The 17697-nt window shown below is 38.5% G+C and overlaps 1 protein-coding gene across 6 annotated transcripts in view; it reads left to right on the top strand.

Annotated features, from left to right (window-relative positions):
• The window catches only part of kif5ab (kinesin family member 5A, b), a 66118-nt gene that overhangs the window by 47525 nt on the left and 896 nt on the right, over positions 1-17697 (top strand). For 3 of the 6 annotated variants that reach the window (XM_044216687.1, XM_044216669.1, XM_044216715.1), the window contains exons 20-29: positions 679-780; positions 1329-1389; positions 1508-1579; positions 1733-1837; positions 5143-5359; positions 7330-7591; positions 8350-8414; positions 10836-10863; positions 11321-11433; positions 13072-17417. In XM_044216687.1, the coding sequence (XP_044072622.1) occupies positions 679-780; positions 1329-1389; positions 1508-1579; positions 1733-1837; positions 5143-5359; positions 7330-7591; positions 8350-8414; positions 10836-10863; positions 11321-11420 (1012 nt within the window). In that variant the 3' untranslated portion in view covers positions 11421-11433; positions 13072-17417. Of the gene's footprint in view, positions 1-678; positions 781-1328; positions 1390-1507; positions 1580-1732; positions 1838-5142; positions 5360-7329; positions 7592-8349; positions 8415-10835; positions 10864-11320; positions 11434-13071; positions 17418-17697 lie in introns of those variants that run through there. The other 3 variants (XM_044216693.1, XM_044216704.1, XM_044216677.1) reach the window with 3 other exon arrangements.

The raw sequence follows: 17697 nt of genomic DNA on the forward strand, positions 1-17697 counted from the left end.
AAGCGGGTATACATAATAATTGTTCTTCCAAGATTGAAGGATCAGAAAAAGAGAGCAAAATAAAAAATGGTTAAAATTTTGGGTTCATGCAGTGACATGTACAGGTACCTTTTTTGCCAAATGCCCTATTTAAAAAAAAAAACAAAAAACAGGATGTATCTGTATCCTAATAGTACACTTCCATGCTTCAGTTTTGACCTTGGGCCACTCAAGTACCCCTGTTATCAGCCAAAATGCTGGTCTTGCTAATACAGCTCTGATGTGACTTTAGGGGAAAAATAAATCCTAACCCTGCATGCAGAAATGGTGCCTCTTCATCATTTTTGCTTCACATTACAAGCAATCATCCTTTTAAATCGTGTTTTTCTACCAGTTTATAACCCCCTCCTCTAATATTTCTTGTAAAATAACTGAAGGCAGTAAAATTCTAAGATGGGCATTGAGTTAGTAGAAGTTAAATTATATAGAGAAAATTTGATGGTCATGAGAGTTCATTCCATTTTGTGGAGCTGACCTCCATTTTCAGATTGTGTTGACTATTACAGATTCTATTTCACATTTTGGTATTTCACCAACGCGCTCAATCCTTAGACTTAAGGACAGAGAAAATCTATTTCCATTAAAATATTTCGAACCCATCCATTGAATCCCTGAGTGAGACATTGTTCACCTTTTCAGCTGTAACCAGAAGCAGCAGCTGGAGTTGGAGCAACTGCACTGTGACTTCGAACGTCTCAGGAGCCAAGAGCATCACAAGAGCCGGCAGCTGGAGGAACTGACGTGAGTCTCTGCTTTACTGTCCTGGCCAGCTTTCAAACACTTCACCATATGGAGGCCTGGGGGCGAGCTGCCTCTTTTGATTCACGTCTTCCATTTCTCTCTGTCATTTGTCTTCCTTTTGTCTATTTATTTTCCTCTCGCTCGGCAGCTCTGACTATCATCCTATTTACAGTATGTGTCTCTCTCTGTGGAGTAATACAGTCATACAGTTTGTGGCTAAAATTTTATGGAGGCTAACCCTTTTAACCCTCTCTTTGCCTCTTTCTCTCTTGGTCTCTTTCTTTCTGTGTATTTGCATCTCCAAGTAGGGAGTTTAAGGATAAGGTAGCAGCTGGCTGCTAATAGGCCTCTTTTTGCACTGACCTTTGCAGCGTATTGCATCAGAAGGCAGATGGGTAACAGCCCACGAGTGGGGCAGCCGCTCTGTGCTGTGTTTGTTCTTTATTCATGAATTATTCTGGCAAGAACGTGGTACTCATTTGGGGTAAAGAGAATTTCATTTTGAATTTTCTTTCCATATGTCTGACTATCTATCTGTCTATCTATAGATTTCTCCATGAGCGACATGAGCAGTCAAAGCAGGACCTCAAAGGACTGGAAGAGACTGTTGTAAGTCATTATTTACTGTCACGATTCACTTGGTTCCCTCAGAGGTCCACTGATCCACTAAATACTATCTAACTGTTTAAACTGCACTATTTCCACTCTCTCTCCCTTCATGCTGAAGGCTCGCGAGCTCCACACCCTGCACAACCTCCGCAAGCTCTTTGTTCAAGACCTCACGACTCGAGTTAGAAAAGTAAGACAGACACAACTTAAGTACAAAACACACTTAAACGGTTTAATGACTTAAATGACTTTTTTGGAACTATTATGTTATTAGTATTTGCGATGGCAGTGGGGTTTCTTTTTTAACACAATGCTAAAAGATCTTGACTGTTTCTGTCGACAGAGTGCAGGGATGGAGCCTGATGATAGTGGGGGATATATCACCCAGAAACAGAAGATTTCCTTTCTTGAAAACAACCTGGACCAGCTTACAAAAGTTCACAAACAGGTAACAAAAAGCAGCAGATATATAACTATAAATCACAGTGAAGGAGACAGAAAATAACATTTTACCTGTCCACCATTTATTTAAAAATTAGGAAAAATCATGCGGTTTTCCTTCGTCCTGGAAGCCTGATTCTCACCATGCCGTGGCACAGGAGTAAGGCAGAAATGTCTTAGCTGGATATAATGTGAAAGGAGGACAAAAAGAACAAGCATAATTAAAATACAGAGCAGTGTGCACTGTTTGTCATTGCTCTCCTATGGGCAAAAGTAACGCTAGCACCATCAATCATCTCACTACTGCAACTTCACATGAAAGTCTCCTTGAAAACAGAGCAGCAGGAGGTGTTAAACCATGCTGCCTTCAGGGAAAGGCAGCATAAAACAGTTATGATAAACACAAATGAATTCATCATGCAGGTGCACACAAACTCTCAAAAGCAACCTTGTGCTCAAAAAGATTAGACATAAACACACACACACACAATCCACATCTTTCTTTAATATTCCCAAATGCACTACAGCAGCGGACTAAGTGTTGATGTGCTAAACGTTCTGCAGACTGGCACATACACTCTGGCAGATTGGTGAGCGCTGCACTGCAGCAGTTTGTCAGGCAGAAAACCAATCCTAAAGTGGCTGCTGGGGAGACTCCATCCCATCCACCACCTGCTGATACTGTGGGAATGGAAGATGAAAGTCATGGTCATAAATCAGCAAACTCCCAGTGTAAAGTGATAAGGCTCCCAAAGACAGGCAGTGGACAGTGCACCGGGGCTATGTATGAGTTTCTCTGCCCCTGCACAGATATAGTAATGTCTGCCTGTCTATCCATCTATCTGCACATGTACACAGCTGTCATGATTTCTCTTATAACATCATAGTGGGAATCCTGTCTCCATTTTTTTGTATTTTCCTTTAAAATGACTCGCCACCAAACAATAAAGTAGTAATCAGAATCAGATAATAATAATAATAATAATAATAATAATGCCGCCAAAACCTTCTGTGGTTCTACTGAATTCCTGAATCCTTTGCCTGTTAGATAACTTTGCCTGTTTGCTAAACCCTCAGGTTTTGCACTCAGTATCTCTGCAAGGTGTGGATTAGTTTGCACAATCACGTAGCAGCAGAGTCTGTGTTTAAGGTGCTCTGTCATTGGATTTTCACGTTTACCTTTCCCACTTATAGGAAACATGCTGTGTGCAGCAATTTAAAATCAATACATCTCCTTATTGGTTTTGCTTCAGGTGTATAACCACAAACAAACTGTTATCTAGAAGCATCCACGTTGTTTTGCATTATGTGACAGGATTGGTTTTTGTCACGTTTTTACACGAATAGTCATTTACACAAATTGCACCTAAAGCATACTGTGTGGAGATCAGACTTTTATGTAGTTAATAAAAGAACTCAGACTTTGTAGGAGGTGTTTTGTTGGTCTAAACGTGAAGTGAAAGTAAAGAAACATGCATTAAAAGAAGAGAATCACTTCGTTAAGTTGAGTATTTATTGAATATGACTGACTGAGGCATGTTATTAGGGAGACTGTCCCGGGTGGTTCCATGGAAAAACTGAGGGAAGCGGCTGTGCGCTGCTCTTTAAAAGGTGGGGAACTTAAATAATCGTGCATTTGCCAAACCAACCACTTAGACTTAATCCTTGAAGACTTTTCTTTTGTAAAACCGAAAAAAATATAGTTTGAAAGCATAAGTCTCACTGTTGTGTCGCTTGTCGAAGTTTGTTTTCGACTGTGGGGTCATTGTTGCCCCTTGTGGCCGAAAATAACACCCACTACAACTGCGGCTCTCGCCAACCGTCAAGGACCGGAAGGTGTTTTCCGCCGTCCGGCCTCAGGGGGCAGTAATGAGCGCATCACGGCTTAGCGCACCGCAATGACGCGAAGAAGACACTGAACTAGAAAACTTAGTTGGGCAAACGACACAAAGGTCAGATTTATGATATATCGGAAGTTTTTCAAACAGTATTTTTTGTTTTTGCAAGAGAAAAGACTTTAAGGATGAAGACTAACCGGTTGGTTTGTTAAATGTACGTTTGTTTAACACTCCCCGCCTGTGTTAAACATTAGATTACACATTGGATGAGACAGTCTCGAACGCAAATCCATTTAATGTTAACATCTCTGAACAGTTAGCTAATCAATGTTATTTACCTAGCTACCTTCGTTTGCGTTAGTTTGCTAGCCAAAAGCCAAAACCCCGCCCAAGTTTTGTTAAATACAGTAGCTGCTGTTACAAGACTTTATGTTTACACTGTACAGTGACTAGTGAAGGACACTAGGCAGTATATGAAGTTCCCTTTATACATCCATGATGAACTAAGTTATGTAGTTAGCTAGCTGGCAGGCTGATGCTTGCCTTCAATTTGAGGTATGTTAGTTGAGCATGTTTCCTCAACATAAGAGGCAATATAGGGTGTCTTTTCCTCATATTCCCCCATCAGTTCACACTTGACACTCCTCTTTTCCAGCCCGCTGCACCTATCTGGCTCTGACAAAAATGTTACAGTTCAAACCAAGGGTTATGGGGTTTGTTGAAGAAAACTTGTACTGCCAGTTAAATCTTCACTTTGATCAACAATGGAAAATAACTCGATCAGCCTCAGTTGTCCTTACTGGAATATATGTTTATTTCAATGGCACAAGTCAGAAATCAGAGAAGGTTTTAGTGCAGAGAGTGCATGGGTAAAGTACTATCAAAATCTTAAATTCTTCTTACACTTGTCTCAGCTTTATATATGACACCTAAGCCTTGAAGAAATCACACCATAAGGGATTGTTAGACACAATGTCTGTGAATTATGGCCAAGACCAGTTCTCATCCATGCTTATCATTAAGATGTAACCTCTTCAAGGTCTTCAGCTTATCTACTAGACAGCCTGAGCCTCCTCACACAAAGTATGCCAAGTGTGAAGGTCCCTGAGGCCCCTCAGGTTCCTTAACCATGACAATGCATAACTCATACATTTCTTCGTATCTAAAGAATTATTCTGCCACATGGTCACTTTGCTACTTCCATTGTTGTATGCTATACTCATTGTGTGCTCATACATGTAGCAGTGTTTAAAGGACAGTCACTTCATAAACTGCATTCAGAAAATCCCTGACAGAAAAAAATAAACCTTCTAGATAAAATATTACCAACAATATTACTGACTTTTTCTTTAAATTTTGCATCTCATCAATATCTTTTATATGAGAGGATATATTACATGGTCATTGACAGGTTCAGTCGATCCCTGGGCATACTGTATGTGCTTGTGTGTGTGTGTGTGTGTGTGTGTGACAGCTGGTACGTGACAATGCAGATCTTCGCTGTGAGCTTCCAAAGCTGGAGAAACGTCTTCGGTCTACAGCTGAACGAGTTAAGGCACTGGAGGGTGCGCTGAAGGAGGCAAAGGAAGGAGCCATGAAGGACCGCCACCGCTACCAGCAGGAGGTGGAGCGGATCAAAGATGTGATGAGGGCTCGCAATCCCTTCCGCCGGCCCCATGCTGCACAGATAGGTAACACATACACCTCGCTCACAGATTTAGCTATTTCAAAATAATTGAACAGCCATCAGCAGTGGTCTACACAGTACTTTACATGGCTGCATGTGTCATTTCAGTAAAAGCTATGTAATCGGATAAAATGATGATAACAAAGCAGTATCTTCTAATCTGTAGGTAGGCAGTGATCCATTGCATCCATCCATTAAAACCTGACCTGTGGGTATTAACATGCAGTATTCTAGTGTTATTACTACATTCCTGTTTAGGACATTAATTTGCTTTCTTACAATTCTTGCAATTCAGTCCACAATCAAATCATACACACAAATGTTTTCATGTCTACAAGCCCTTGTATTTTATTTAATTTAGACTCATATTGCAGTTTTTTTTCAATTTAAGTATGTTTTTTTTTTAGTACTTCTCAAAACAATAAGTACATCACCATAGTAATTTATGCTGCAAAAAGCCCCAACTTGTGTAGTAAATTCACCAACCATACTGGCCACACCATTTTATCTGCTTCTTATCTGATATTTGCCCTTGCAGAGCACCTTGAGAAAAATGTTTTGGCATGGTGCAACCATTCCTTTCATGTCTTTGCTGTGTGATTTACTCACAGGCAACATCCATGGTTGCATTTGTCATCTGTCATCTCTTTCCTTCCCCTTACCACAACACCACATATTCATACACCTCCTCCTCCTCATGCTTGAGCGAGCTGTGAGACAGGTTTTTGGGCACCAATCATGTTCCATATTCAGGAAGTGAAAGTACCAGAAACTCAGGTTCACCACTGTGCTACCCATAGATATGTTTGAGGACTGTTAGTTGCCAATTGTGACAATATGTATGATCATACTAAAATGCTAAACGTTATGAGACATTTATACTTGTGAATAGTTGTGATGGTTGGATGGATTATTTTGCATGTATGGATTTACACAATGAGCATGGTCTTCTGAGAGAAATACAATTTATTTGAAAAGCAGTGTAATCCATTTTGATCAACATGACTTACTTTACGCACGTCAGATGAAGATAATTGCACTTATGCATTTGAATTCTGTGTGAAAGAAATGAGAGATGCATATGCTGCTGTGAGAAAATGAGCTATTGATTTGAGAGTGCTTTTAGAATAATGATTTTCATTTTAGGATTATACCAAAGCAACAGAGAATAACTGTGATATTGTGGTGTATATTAAAGTCCATTTTAAATGTATTTTTAATAGTTTTTTATTATTAAAAGGAAAAAAAAAGGAAGAATAATCACAAATGCTCCCTTTCCTCTCAGCTGGTTTGAGTGGCGCATTGGTGTTTGTGTTTGATTGACAGAGTGCCAGTGTTACATCGTAGTGAAAGAGAGACAATGTAAACAAACTTGCGCAGTAGCCGACATGTCATGTGCTGACAGCGTGTTGTTAGTGGTATTGAATAGAGAGTACCACGCCAGCTTCTAACCGGACCAAAGTGACATTTGAAGGTACATTTAAATGCTGTTCAATGTGCTGCAGCTGAGCAGCTAATAAGCTATCCAGCCTGCAAACTGACATTAACAGGGCACTTTTCCCTGGTAAATGTTTGTTTGGTGGCTCATTCAACAAGTTAAGGTGCAGAACAAGACATGTGTTCATGTTTGGAAGTTAGAGACTAGCAGGAAAGCTAATGAGTGGGTTGTTGTTCAGTCTGTGGCTTTTGTGTTGTGTAGCTGCTGTTTGGCTCAGTGTGACCGTCTGCTCTGCCTATGATAGCAAGTTGACATTACTGCTTTATGCAAGATTTGATTAGCTGTATCGAATAAGGTCTCTATATGTAGATGGATATCGGAACGGTATTCCGTTGAATTAATGCAAAACTAGGGGGCGCCATCATGAAAACAAAAAATATATACAATATAAATTTCTCCCTTTTGGTTTTGATATTTTTGTCTTTTCTGGATGAATGGATCAATCTATAGATCAATTTCTGTTTTATCGCTAATAGCCAAGCCTGTGCGTCCTGGCCACTACCCAGCGTGCTCTCCCACCAACCCCTTCTTCATCCGAGGCTACAGCGATAACCCCATTGCCTTCTGCAAAGCTGGTTTCCACAACAGCATCAACCAAGAAGCAGCTGCTCCTTCTGCTCCTGCAACACCAGAGAGTCAGCCCAGGTTACCCGAGACCAGCGCCAACCAGAACAGCCCCGCCAAACACCTCAACTCCCAAAACAACGATTCACACGACAACAACGCTCAGGACAACATGTGAGTAAACCAGTTTCATGTGGTAGAATTTGAGATTTTACATCATGGCATAATATACTGAAGGTGATACCACATCTTTGTGCATAATAGTTTGGATTACTCTTACCTCTTCTTGACCTTGGAAATAGTAACTTGACAAAATAATCTTGACTGAAGGTCCACTTACTAGCTTTATTCTGTGCTATCAACAGCATCTCAAATTCTTGATGTTGTACATAGTGGTTTGACAAAATGATCTTAACTCAACATCCACTTACTAGTTTTTGACAGTGCTTTCAACCACATCTCACTTTCTTGATCTTGGAAATAGTAGTTTTACAAAATAATCTTAACTCAAGGTCCACTTACTAACTTTTTCCAGAGCTTTCAACCACAGCACAGTTGTCATGACAACGATCCGCTGATGAAGCTCCAGAAACAGAAAGTGGCCCTTGAGTTAAGATTATTATTTATTTACTATTTCCAAGGTCAATAATGAATTTTCATGCTCAGAACAAAGTTAATTGTCTTTTACTACAACCTTACAGTATCTGTAAATAGTCAAGCATTTTACAGATTAGTTTGTTTGTAGATGTATGCGTACAACACAAGCATTTTGTTTTAATATATTTTGACATTGATTTATTATTTTGTGGCTGAGTAAGCACTTGGGTATACTTATATTTTCAATTTCGTTATTACTATTTTGTTTTATTGAACTCAAAGATCAAGATTTTGAAACAGTTATATTTACATAAACATCTCTCTCCTATTTGTAGGCTTCCAGCTGAACCACCAAGCCAAGCAGAAAAGAACACCGCAGAGATGCTTGATTCAGAAAATGGTGAGCCCTGTTCAGATGACACCTGTTAAAATAATGAGAAATGTTATGATCAAGATCAGCTGGGGTATATTCACTTCTTAGAATGACCGTTTTGTAAGTGGTTGCCATTATGCTATCATACCAGCCATTATTTTGAATGTTGTTTTACTGGCTGTTAAACCAGTTTATAGTGATTGCCCTGCTGCTATGATAACAATTCTGCCTGCCGTTTCTTTTTGTTTTTTTCTTCTTGCTTTGATCTTCTTGTAATGTGCTTGAAGTCAGCAGTCTTAACTGTAATTTTGAGCCATTGGTGAGTGAGGAGGAGGCTTTCAGTATAGATCAACAATCTTTGGAAAAAATGTCCATATATATATATTTTTTTTAAATCAATGGACGTTCTCTTAGTTATTATAGGATACTGCTGCTGCTGCTTGAGGCTTTTGTGCATCTTCATGTTTGTGTGTAAGTGTGTGTGTGTGTATGTCTGCTCCCATCAGCAACAGACTCTAGAGGAGATAGATTAGGCTTGTGGTGTCATTACTCAGCCAGACAGGTAGCCGGCCAGACAGGCTGAGTGCCCACCTCAGCCTGCGACCCATTGATGACAGTTGTAGAGTTGTGTAACGACACCACACCTTTTCGATTCGCCGGGAATATCAATAGAAGTCAGACTTAGAGCCAATATATCAATCTGCTGCGACAATACCTGCCTTTTATAAAATAACAGATATCAGTCATGATGTCAGGCTGGTTTTAATTTTTGCTTCCCATGATGCTCAGGCTTTCAACCCTGCCAACAAGAACATTCAGGGAAAAACACTGATATTTGTCTCTTTCTGGCATAAAAATACTCACGCTCAATACTGGCGGCTGTTCAGATGAATCATATCAAGAAATTTGTAAATATTTGATGCTGTTGATGATTTATTTTATTCAGATTAGTTTCGTGTGCTATATTTTATTTAGTAATTTTCCCCAAAATGGACACATGGCATTTTGGAATGAAAGTGCTTGTACACTGTAATGTATTCTGAAGTCAAACTTGGAGGGAAATTTCCTTCTGGTCCATCACTAGTAATTTTCCCTCTGAGATATAATTCTACTCAGTGTCATGAATTTCAATAAGAGCTTATGGGAAAGTGTAAAACTCAAAGCCAAAGAGTTCTGCGAGGCCTGTACCCCAATGTCTTACTTTTTTTTGGTAGTTTCAGTTTGTTGAGGTGTAGCCTTGACAGTTCCTGTTAGGATAAGATTTTTATTAACTGTTGCAGCTTTTTTTTTAAAGAGATTAAACTAAACAGCCTCATAATCCAGTCAAGCATGAGGTCCCTTGATAATTGCCAGCTTATCAAATTGAAGCAAAGAGCACACAAATTAAGTAAACTGTCTTCCATGAGTAACAACGAATAAATGCACATAGACTTCCCAATTGCTGGAGAATAAGAAACAGCTGAAACTTCTTGATGTGTCTGGTTGTCAGTATGTTGTGTCACATAAAAATCCAAATGAATATTTTGTGAGATTAATCCCTGTCAGGGTAGTTCAGGGAAAGCAAAGGCATCTAAGGACTGTAGTAACACAGTAGCTGCTAGGAGTAGGAGGACCTTTGACATAGCACCTGCCATTGAAACACCTGGAAAATTAATGCAGTTAATCGGGCTCCACAGAATGCAACTATGATCTAATAGATCCATCCTAAAGGGCCCGTTTTCTATGTAAGTGCTGTTCTGCGCCACTCTTGGTCTAAGGACAATTGTTACAGGCTTGTGCTTTTATGCAAAGAAGCTCTCTGGGTGGGAGGACTTTCTTTTAAAAGTTGTAGAACGTTGTAATTGTTATTATTAGCTGTACTAGTAGACTGAAATAGTGGTAGAAGTAAGACTGTCCTCATCCGTAAAATGACAGAATTGGTAGTTTATTCAAACAGTGTAAAATGACCCATGTTTACGTTTTCCTGAAAAGCAACCTCTTGTCGTTGTGCAAATGAAAACCTCTCCAGAACAGCAGCATTGGTAATTTGTTTTAACAGTGTGAAATTACAGAAATCGTAAAATTACTTATGTTTATGTTCAGTAGATGTAATGACCATGACCACGATCTTTGCCTCACCTTAATCACGTAGTTTTAGTTGCCAGAATCAGAAACTAAACTTGTAGCTGTCTTCGCCTAGCTGATTGGGTCGCCAGAACAATAAAATGCACATATGGGTTGTTTTAAAATGCACTGACAAACAACTTATTCAGTCATTCATGTATAAGGACTTGTTGTCTGAGAACCAACACATTTATGCAGCTGCTTGTTCCAAAGTAGTCTCCAATGGCTTTGGGCTGTTTCAGTTATGTGTGTCTGTGACAAACCCACTTCTTCCCTAATTTACACACCACCAACCCTCTCACTGTGCACCTGCCTGCCTCCTTATGCACCTCTTTCTGTCCGCAGGAAACACCACAGATATCAATGACAACAGGTAAGACTGGTGCACCAGATTCAGATTACTGAAAAACACCTGCTGCTATTTGTTGTTGTCTTGCTGCAGGCTTCCATGTTGTTAATGTCGATCAGTAACCTCTTAAAGTAACTTGTTTAGGACTTTCTAGAAACTGATTAGGTTTAGGGTTTATTTTGGACCTTCTATGATGGGCTAACAACAGTTTGGCCTCAACTGAAGTTCCTTAAAAAGTAAATGTCAGGACATGTTGAAATATGGCACTCCCACATTTACCTTGCATGCGCGGATCCCCCTGTGTTTTAAGACCAATTACTGTAAATCACTGATTTGCTTCCCTCACTGCTGTGTCTCTCTGCTCCACCGCTGCCTCCTTGTCGCTGTCACTGCTACTCCTGCTGCTGCTGCTATGGATGCTGCTGGTGATGAATCTGGTGACGGTGCTACGGCCGACCTGTGATTCTGGTGTGTTGGGTAGCGTGTGTCTGAATGTGAATTCTGTGTCCAGAACTGATGTTTGTGACAATCAGGACCCAGCCAAACTCTACAGCCTGCAGCCGGAGGCTTCAGCCAGCTAATAGTCCTGAGCAGGTAAGAATGCAGGAAAACGGAGCAACTCTTTAATTTATTTGCTACACAGATTCATGAATCACAGGTCAAAAATGAGTCATTAAACCTACAACCCACCAAACAACCAATTAACAATCAAAGCCTTACTCCACTGAACCTATCTGTAATGGTTTTGACATCTGGAAAATCCACCTAATCTGTTCCATAAGTATTATAAACTATAGAAAACATAAAGAATAGATGGAGTCTTGAATCTGCATGAGCAGCTTTTCTCCATCAATTACTATTTGCTATTTTCTATTTTCTATTTGTACTGGATTTATGGACTTAAATTCATAAATAACCAAATGTTATGACAACCTGAAAGCTTTTGAAAAGTTGAATTAAACATTGTGACTTTGATTACACAAAGATCGTAAATGATGGCAACCTCAAATCTCATACATGATTGTGGGTCATGGGTCAGTGGGTCGCAAGTATGACATTTGTTTTGATTATTGAAACAGGTCAAAATTAACAGGAAAGGAATCTAATGTTGCAAATTGCAGCTTGCGTGTTGAAACAGGCCCCTGGGCATTGAAGAAAACAGCCCTGCTGCTCATTAAACATTACCTGAATACATGCAGACTGAAACTAGATTTATTAATGGAATATTAGACATTCTTTTATTATCTGTACTTTTGCTTTCAGAACAGAAACTTTTTCAGCAATTAATTTATCTATTACTATTAGTATTACTACTACTATCTAATACTATTAGAATGGATATATTGGTTAGGGAGCAGACCCTTTCTTATGAAACATCACTATGACTTTAGAAGCTCTCGGGTGCTGTGTGGTGTGCTGTCATGTGCCAGGGTGAAGGGACTGATTTTATTTTTGTTTTTTTCTGTGGCCTCCCACACTAAAAATAACTACCCTCACTGACTGCATTATGTAACACTCTACACCAAAATATTCAACAAACCAGACCAGACCAGCACTCTTTTCTTTTTTTCTTTGGGAATTACTTCATAAATCCCAGCCAAGGGTTAAAGATTATACAATATTATAAAAAATATTGCTCTGTGAAAGACCCATATGAGAAAGAGGAATTATCACCGGCTCTGGGTTTTTACTTCATCCCACTACTTTTGTTGTTTATTTGGTTGCCTTTTTCATGTATTCAAGTTAATAATATTCAACACCACCTGTCACAGGGACAATGAATTGACCTCTTTGCAGAACTGGTGCTTTAATTTAATTCAAACAGTAGTACTTTTCTACTTATGTAAAACTAGTAATGTGCTGACATTCTATATAACACTGCTTTATGGTGTGTGCTATATGATGAAATATAAATAAAGTTGTTTTGACTTTTCAAGATCTATAAGCTGGCATGAAGTTTTCTGCCGAGTAACTATAAGTTTTGCACAGTGCTAGTGAATTTTACATCGTATGAATTCTAAATTTGGCCCCAGAGTGCTCCATGCAGTTCCCAAACACAACTAACTCTCAGTGAGGACACCAGAAATAAAATGACTTGAGACGTGTTCCATCTGGCGATGTTAGCATGACTCACCTGCTGCTGTCTCTTCTTTTCTGCCATCTCCCTGTTTCTCTCAAATGTATCTGACTGTCGCTCTGACTTTCTGTTTCTCTGTGTGTCTCTCTCTCCAGGCAGACGTTTTTTCTGAGGCCTCCTCTGTAAATCTGCATGCAGCTGATCACTGTCCTCCCAGCCTCCCCTTTCTCTCCGAGCCTCACCTGCTGTAAACAGACCTCTGTCTCTCCTGTGTCCCTTTTCCTCCCCTTGCTTGCTCCTCTTCAATCCCTTCTCCTTCCTGTACAATGCTGTGGGGTGTATGCGGGTATCAGTAGGATCCATGGCAAGCACTGCATCTCAAATTCCCAATCTGGCAGCTTACACCCATATTGCTGCACACCCTCCCCCATGACTTGGAAAACAAAGGGACCACAAATAGAAAGGTGGGGAAGAGAGTGTGCAGTGCTGTAGGTAACCACTAGGGTGTGCTGTTTGTCTCAATGAGGGGATCACAGTGGACATAAAACCAGTTCATTCAACAGTAAGCTGAGGTTACTCTTTTATCATTATTATTATTAAACATGCATATGGATCTGAAAACTCCAAGTTAAACTGTGTTAGATAACATGAAAACAGCGTGAACTTCAAGCTCACTTGATTAATATTAATACTTTTGACTGCATGTTGATTTTTTATGGTGGTCTTCGGCTTTTCTCAGAAAATACATGAAAGAGGAAGAGAGCAATAAGGCAACATTATCATCATCATCAGTTTAAACGCCAGTACAGGAGAAGCACTATAAGCCAATGTAAATGGGAAATGCAGTCCTAATTTTTTTTTTTTTTTAAAGGGATAAGGCTGGCATTATTCAATATTTTGTTATAGTCAACAAATCTCATGAAAAGACCAAAACCAACAATGCGTTACTCGTCTCTCAGTATTTTCCAGCTTGCCCAGCCTGCCTGTGGCTCTGTCTCAAGCCAATTGAAGATGTAAAACTTTTAAAACTGGCCTTGAATAAATTGTTTCATTAAAAAAAAGGCTCAGTAATTTCCTAAAACAGCTGGGCACTGTAGTTTTTGGCAAGCATTTCTCAAACAGGAGTAAATAGCACATTTGTTGGGGACTATTTTCAGCTGTGGATTAATACATAGTTCATTCTTGGTTTTTGTCTTTTCATGGAATTTGTTCTCAATAAGAATATATATATATATCACCAGACTTCTCCTTTAAAGTGAGTTTTGAAACATTTTGCCGTTTCAATCCAACGGAAAGCAATATCACTGTTTCCCTTTCCATCCCCAAAATATCAGGCTAATTACAATATGGATTTTTAGAAACAGTGTCAGTAAATCATAGTAACAATATAGTCCATAATGTTTTGTCATAAGTAGGCTACTGTTGCCACCTAGGTAAACCAACACACACTAAACTAAGATACACACACGCATACCTGCAATAGTTGAAACTTGGCCAAGCCTTAATTTAGACAATAGATGGTTTCTGGCATTTGCCCTTTTTTACTCAAATTAAACTAAGGAAAATTAAGTTTATATATACAGTACAGTATGAAACTCCTCAAGACTCTTTAAGACACAACAGTTTTGTATTTTGGTACCCTTGGAGGATATATTTCAGATACTTAGATTCCATATTACCACTTTTTTTCTTGTTAGATTAAGAGGAATAGTAAACCAAACAACCCCTATATCCATATACAGTAGCTGCCTCTAGCAAATTTAGGTCACTTTTCGTAAAAGCTTTTTAAATCTTAAAGCTGTAGATGGCTCTGGTAGTGGCACTGTTTCTCCAAGCGCAGGAAGAACCATAGTGCTAAATGAGGAAGTTGGTTAGAACATTGTTTAAAAAAAAAACCCACTCAAATATTCATTGGTTAAAATCATTCACCACAGCATATCTGACTTTTGGTACACTGCACTGGTTTTAACTAGTCTGAAAAGCAACTTCATCTGAACCATGAGTGAAGTCTAAAACACATGATTCCTGATTGTTTTTAAAAAGACTGACTGTGTCATAGTAGAGAGACTTTTAAGCTGTAAATTATCCCTACTAAAGCTGCCTGTCAGGGATCATATGTGTGATATTCAGTCATTGTCATGTCAACCAAAAGTATGGCGGGAGTGGGGGAAAAAAAGAATTGTGTAGCAACTATTTTTATACTCCTAGTTCTAGTTTAAAAGAAATATATATTATAATTTGCTCTCTTTTAAATGTTATTTATTTGCTATTTCTTCTTAATTTATAGCAGTTGTTGAATGTGAAGCGGTTGCATTTGTTTTGATGTGTAAATGTATCATGTTGAGATTGTTTCTTACACTGCAGAATGCTTTGGATTTCTGATTTCCACTGTTTTGTCATTGAATGAAAATGCGTGCATGTGTGCAGCTGCCGTTCCAATATGAATTTGTTTAGGAGATGACTAATCCTACGGTTCTTTATGAACCACCTCAGATTGAAACCAAAGTCCTGATAGTGGTAGTGAGTCATTTAAAGAGGATCTTGCTCTGCAATATTCCAAATAAGCTCTGATGGAGAAATAAACCAAGAGTTACTGTAGGTTATCAAGAGCTGATAAAGCCCTGTCTTATCCCTCTGACACACACTCAGATATAGCGCCTCATCAGCCAATGGGGTGTTTGACCTTTGAACCCAAAATACATATACTATAAATACTGTATTACTTGGGTGCAGATTAAGCACATAAGTTGATTGACTGTCTACAACACACACTGACAGTCAGTCGCCCTACGCCGCTCACCAAACTCTCTGTTGATCTCTTGATCAGCCAGTCAAGATGAGAGAGTCAAGGATGATAGTGGAGGGATTGTGGGTGTGTGTGTGTGTGTGTGTGTGTATTTTGTGAGAGAACAGGAGCTGTATCTTCTTAGCAGAGTCTCTTACTCTTTGACTTTCTGCGATCCTTTTAACAAGACAGACCAGTAACGCTTTAGATTACAGCCTGCAAATTACAGTGTAAATATTTTGTACATATGTGGTGCCAATGACATACTTATGTACTTACTGGGTAGGCACAAGGGAAGAGGTACAACAGGGGGTTACAAATTTGTGTTAAGGGTGGGACCTAGAAATTAATGACACTGTAAGTACTTTTGTGATTAACTGGTACATGTTAAATAATTACAGGGTACAGACAGGGGACCAACAGGCTTAGCATATATGTAGCTATGTCATAAAAGGAGCCAAAATGTCTGCCACTTTTATTTAGTATAAACATACTTTTATTATAAAGATTAATATAAAATATGATATATAGACTTTCATAGTGCACACACCTGAAAAAGGGGAGTAGCAGGCCACACTGTACTTAATACTATACTATACACGATGTAACAGGACATATAACTAAAAGCTGTTCTAGTTTCATCATCAGTTTTTGTTTTTCAGGTGGATCTAACATTGGAATCTAAACTACATTATTGTACTTCACTATTTTATGATAATTTTAAAAACATACACATAATTTTATAACTCCTGCTGTAAAGGTACACACAGGCTTAACCTAATGTTTTGTTCTCCAACAATTTATAATGCGCACCATATTAGTAATAATATGTATTTAATTGAAAGTAATTAAATTCTCTTTACAATTTAAAACAAAAATAAATGATACCATAACTTATTTCATTGCATTATTGGCACTGTTGCCCCATTTTCCCTCTTAAACACAAGTTGGTACCCCCTTATGCCCTAACATCTTGTCCTCTTCCCCATATTTGTCCCATATAGTTACCCAGTAAGTATTGTATTGATACCCTGTATATACCTAATTATTACAATGTAATTTAAAGCGTTTCCAACAGACTCTCTTCTCATTATATTGAGGCTTTTTTATTTTCTTTATGCTTTACCTCTTTGTTCGTCTTCACAAGCCTTTTCACTGAGTATCTAATACTGCAGTTGTTCAATTTGACTTTCTCCAAAGGGTCATAAAGGTTATTGAACTTGAAAGACTTAACATTATTATTGAAGTTGAGTGTGTTTACATAACCTATAGAAACCATGAGTGGAATGTGAATGTCCTTTTCTGTCAATCTGCTGTTAATCAATGAAAACCACAAAGAAAACAACTGTTCTCCTGACATGCACTATGGTTGTATACTGAGCTGTAAATGTTCAGATGATTGAGTGTAGAATTTATTTTCAGTCTTATTGTTCTGTTCGTCTTACAGTAATTGTAACCAATCTGAAAATATTCTGGAAAGCTAAATAATATGTGATACTGTAGCCTAAATATGCAGAAATAGAACTATGACAAGAATGGTTGGGTGGTCTAAAAAAAAAAAAAAAGAGGCAAAATGTCTGTTTGTTTTTGTGCGATGGTTGGTTTATAGCGTGTGATTTAGTGCATGCAGTACGTTTCTTCTGTAGCTGCTGAGAAACAGAACTGTTATCTCATGAAACTCCTTTCAATAAAGATGATCCTGTGTACATATCATTATTACACTGTCTTGTTATAACTTCCATAAGCACTTTAAAAAGACACATTAAACACATGTTGCCACTTCTGTTATAATAAAATAAATGCTGAAATTTATTTACAATTTATTTGTTACAATACTTTAAACAGAAACGTTCTTCTAAGCACTGTGTAAACTGTTTACATTTTTTGAAACTACATTTGCTTTAATTTTAGTTTGTTCAATTTGCTTTCTAAGTTAAACACTTTTTGCACAAAACAAACAAATTTTACAACCTGCTCCTTTGGGACAAATTGCTAA

Source organism: Siniperca chuatsi, linkage group LG2 (genome assembly GCF_020085105.1).
Source record: "Siniperca chuatsi isolate FFG_IHB_CAS linkage group LG2, ASM2008510v1, whole genome shotgun sequence".
NCBI lineage: Eukaryota > Metazoa > Chordata > Actinopteri > Centrarchiformes > Sinipercidae > Siniperca > Siniperca chuatsi.